Source organism: Limulus polyphemus, unplaced genomic scaffold, assembly GCF_000517525.1.
Source record: "Limulus polyphemus unplaced genomic scaffold, Limulus_polyphemus-2.1.2 Scaffold3058, whole genome shotgun sequence".
NCBI classification, from domain to species: domain Eukaryota; kingdom Metazoa; phylum Arthropoda; class Merostomata; order Xiphosura; family Limulidae; genus Limulus; species Limulus polyphemus.
The window spans coordinates 33,702-38,894 of NW_013668668.1; the positions used below are offsets into that span (position 1 = coordinate 33,702).

The following is a 5,193-nucleotide window of genomic DNA, read 5'->3' on the forward strand; positions in this document are numbered from 1 at the left end:
TGGGCAGAGCACAGATAGCCCATGTGTAGCTTTGTGCTTAATTACAAAAAAACAATCATATTACAGCAATATGCATACATGTATGTATATACGACAAATATAACAATGCATTTCTCTTGCTTATAACTGCAAAATATAATTTTTAAGATGCTATGAGAGAGTTGAGTTCATTCAAATGTTGTTACCCTCCCTGCATATATATGAAATGAAAAATGGAGCGTGATATCTGAAGTGTTTATTTACAACTGGCCAGCTTATTGACTATTTGTACTAAAACTGGAAGCTAGAACTGGAGAATCTTTCCAGACGTTTGTACTGCACGTGAACAGTAAAAATTATATTATACCGCACTTTCAAATCAGCCAGAGGGTTCGAGTTTAGTTTTCACAGTTTATGGGCTACCTATGTTACCGAACATTCCAAATAAGATATTAAACATTATATAACCCCAGCTTATACCAAACTGTACATGTATTTGTATCACCACTAGCGAGTGAATACAGACACAAAACCAAGTTGGTGCAAATTCCTATGAGAAACAACTGCTGTATGTAACCTTTACCAAAGTAAAAGGATTTGCGCATTTCGACATCTGGTTAACGAGAATAACGTAAGGAAGTGCAGAAAATATTCACGAAGGTGTAGAAGAATTACCTGAATAGATCGTTCTACCAATATATTTTAAAATACTCATGGAAAAATGAAGTTGTAAGGTACTTTAAGTACGGCATACACGGCTATGAATTTCATCTAATGGTATTGGTAAAAGTGAGAAAACATTGGTTTGATATATGTTTTATTTTACCCCACTTTTAAATAATTTTTGCGTTGGAAATTCTCCTTTTTTTTCTGCATCTAAACGTTACAGGCTAGTCAATGCCAAAGGGAGTATATATATATATATGTATATTTTTAAGAAAAGCTATTTCCTTCAATATTTCACAATCACTACTAAGTGTAAAACTTTAAAAAAACAAAAAAACCACGTGAATTTGTCAATGATACACAGTTATTATGTTCTATTTGAGTGGGAAAACTAAATTTACCATTAAAAATAAACATATATCAATTAGTTTTTATATAAACCTTAGCCAGTCGGATGTGATATGATTCTTGGATCTAACGCCAAAGAAGACAAATGTCGAGTTTGTGGAGGAGACGGAAGTAGTTGCAGAACAGTCACAGGCGTCGTCAGTGACGATAATTTACGAGTAGGTGAGTTGAGCTATCAAACTTACATTTTCTTTTTCATAGATGTTTTACCCCTTACAGCCCCCCCCCCCATTGGGTAATCAATAACTATACGGACTTAAAACATCAAAATCCGGGGCTCGATTCCCCATGGTGGATGGACAGAGCACAGATAGCTAATTGTATTGGCTTTTTGGTTTAAAAACAAAAATATACAGAGATAAGTATGCATGCAGTATCAAGTTAATCCTTTTTTTTTCAATCGTTAAATATACAACATTATGAAAACGTGTATTTTTAATTTTTTGTATACAGACTTAACTTTTTTATTTAAGGCATTTTATATTTTTAATGCGAAATGTTTCAACTTAACGACTTTACCAAATAATTATTTGAATAATCTTCATTAAAGTTTTTAAGACTTACAAGGGCAGTTTTAGAGAATTCATATATGGTCCTTACTGAAGATAGTCAAAATATAGACTGCGCCATTGTGATTTCAAAGCTCATAATATTTTTAAACGTTATAAATAGAAATGTACTGCATAATTCTATTACCCCCACCCTGTTGGGTCAACACTAAATTTACTGACTTACTATGATAGAATCCAGAGTTTTTCTAAGACCAATTAGATAGGAATAAAAGAGGATCTCTTTGCTTATCATGACTTTTTAACATATGTGTACCAGAGGCAACCCACATTTCCCATAGTCTCCCCCTAAAAAAAAAGGCTTGTCTTACGATGTTTGATAAGTGTCCAGTTTTTTTAATGAGCCCCTGCCCTTTTAGAGTTCTCTGCACGTTGCTGGTAAGTTGTAATGTACTAGTTTAACAGGAATAAATATTTGTTTATGCACTTTGACATTTTCATTATATTCAGAGGAAAAAGAATAATGACCCTAGTTTGATTAGTTTGCTTAAGCTTTTATTGTTTGTTTGTAATTAAGCACAAAGCTACACAATGGACTATCTGTGCTCTGCCCACCACGGGTATCGAAATTCTTATTCTAGCATTGTAAGTCTGCAGACATACTGCTGTGCCACTGGGGGGGGGGGGGGGCTAAGCTTTTAAGCCTTTGCAGAAAACAGGAAATACAATACCTTTCTAAAAAATCAATGTTGCTTTAAGAAAGATGTAAATGTATATTGAACAGGTTTAAATAAATTGCAATTTACACCAGATTATGAGACTAAGGTAACAGTTCCAGAATAAATTACCTGCGAAAATCGATTCACAGTTTTCTAAATAAGAATTAATGCTTTATTATAATATAACAGTTTGTTTGTTGTTAAGTACAAAACTACACAATGGGCTATTTGTGCTGTGCTCACCACGTATATCAAAATTCGACCTTTAATACTACAAATCTTCAGGTTTATCGCTGAGCCAATGTGGAACTATGGTATAACATAGATATTCGCTAAACTACTGGGATGTTAGAGATGACAATCTACAACTGCCAAAATAACTTGTAAATGTTTCAAACTGCAAATATCATACTAAAGTCTCAGTTTTCAACATGACATTAATTCTAATGGTGGTTGGAGACTGCATCCAACTTACAAGCTTTTCAATAATGTTTCGAGCTGCTAGCACAGTTCTTCATTAGGACAAATTAGTTTTGTACGTGAAAAACATGCAGCTGTAATGGACATGTTGATGACTGGAATCTTAAAATGTGTAAAAAAAGAATCGAAATGTGAGAGATCACAGATAGAGTACAGAATTCTGAGTTTTGGGTAAAAGATGTAGCGTAAGTATGTATTCTGCCTGGAGATAGTCCGTGGTGACAGGGGAAGAGTGTGGACAAGCATTGTCCTGCTACAAAAAAGTGATATTATGGTGGTCTCTGAGGAAGGGAAGGCCTTAAGACATTGTTGACGTAACGTTGTGCATTGAAGTTGTCCTTGATGTCTACCAGAGGTGTTCTTTGGTGGCCTGAAAAGCCTCCCCATACCATGACACAAGGGTCACCCCAACGATTGGTCTGTCTGATGCACCAGTTGGCATAATCTTCACTCCATCTTCTCCTGATACATTGACGTCTGTCAGCCTCTTCAGTACAAAAACGTGACTCATCTGTGAAGTGAATAGTGTTCCAGTCTCTCTGGGTCCATCTCATGCTGCCTACACCACTGCAGCCTGGTTTGGCGATTTGCCGGGATGAGGTCTGGGGCCCTGACAGGTCTACATGCATCAAACTTCTCATGACGTAGGCAAAGGTGTACAGGCGGACTGCTAATACAGTGGTCATGTAGTCCTGGCGGCGAATCACGTGCAGTCTAAATAGCAGTTCGGAATCTATCACATAGGTGCATCAGATGGATGGCTTTATCTTGACGTTGAGTAGTGACATATTGCCTTCCTGGACATTGTTGGTCATCAACTGAGCCTGTCAAGCTGTGGTGTTGTATCAGCCTCATAATGGTCGACTGATTGCATCCCATTTCCTGTACAATTTCTTACTGGCTCGCACCTGCTTCCAGCATACCAATAGCATGGTGACGTTCATTGAGTGATAAATTTGTTATATTATTCTGTATTATCTATGTCAAACTATATTCAGGTTGCACAATATATAGTTCCATTTTCCACCCCTACACATGATCCGCATGACAACACCCAATAGGAGACCACAGAAATGAGCAGATTTGACATGTGGTGATCAGGATTCAATGAAGCATGTCAAAAATGTAAAGGAGTGATCATTTCACATTGAATGGGCCTCAGGAGTTCACATGGGGAATGGAAAGTTGATATTTTCAACCGTGGGGAAAATTATATTTAAAACAAAACATCATGCATTTTCTTTGACTGTCAGTGTATGTCCTGTGTTGTGAGAATTTGAGTATTTGTCGTTGGTTCCAAATGATAATATGCCTCATGTTATAAGGAGCTGAGTATTTGTTGCTGGTTTTAAATGATAATACATCCCATATTGTAAGGAGTTGATTATTTGTTGCTGGTTCCAATTGATAATATATCCCGTGTTGTAAGGAACTGAGTACATTTAATTGTATCCTAATGGTAATAAGTCCCATGTTGTGAGGAGTTGGGTACTTGTCATTGATTCCAACTGGTAAAATGTCCAGTGTTGAAGTTATGTTCTTAGGACCGATCTTTCTGGATGGCAAGGTTTTGTTGTTTCTTTATTCTTAAACAGACCCATCGTCCATTATTCTTCTAGCTGATAAGCTATTGGAAAAAACCACACTACTATAAGGAAAAGTGCAAGACATCATTCAAGACAAAACATATAATTCATTAAAACAAAGACTCAACTTACGAACTAGAGCATGCCACTAACAGGTTCATTAATATGTTTAAACCGAACAAGTCAACAGAAGTAAACAATCACAATTCTATGGACTACCTAAGTTACAGAAACCAGAAATCCTTCTTCCTTCAGTCGTCAGTGGCATAGGTTATCCCTTCTCTAACCAGTTAAGCATATCACCACCATTCTGTATTTATTTGTTTGTTGTTAAGTGCAAAGCTACACAGTGAGCTATCTGTACTGTGCCTACCACGGATATCGAAACCTGGTTTGTAGCATCATAAGCCCACAGACTTGCCGCTGAGCCACTTGAAGGTGCACAATTCTATATTCTCTTAATTCTGCTCAAAACAACTCTACCACTGTAACTAAAGAAATAGAGAATGTGAACTTACAACCAGAACATCGACTTGCAGATCTTGACATCATTAACTTTATTCCCAGAAATCCAGCCAACCAAACACTTCTTACTTTGATGACGAGGAACCCACTTTGAGACTAATAATGGTTGGAGACGGCTTGAATGGGTAATGAAGAAAAACTTTAATATAAGTTTAACATAACAGCAAATGTACAACGTTTGGACAAGGTTTTGTCATCCACAGGAGTTGTAACGCCGAAACATGTAGAGTCTCAATTTTTTGAAGGCCCTATAGGCCTAATTAAAATGTTTTTAATTGTGTACCAGTTTAATGTTGAATATTATTTATGATTTTAACTTTA

At 36.4% G+C, this 5,193-nt stretch overlaps 1 protein-coding gene across 1 annotated transcript in view; it reads left to right on the top strand.

Annotated features, from left to right (window-relative positions):
• The window catches only part of LOC106468575 (papilin-like), a 140,001-nt gene that overhangs the window by 33,131 nt on the left and 101,677 nt on the right, over positions 1-5,193 (top strand). The window contains exon 5 of the mRNA XM_022396914.1: positions 1,092-1,215. Within this exon, the coding sequence (XP_022252622.1) occupies positions 1,092-1,215 (124 nt within the window). The remainder of the gene's footprint in view (positions 1-1,091; positions 1,216-5,193) is intronic.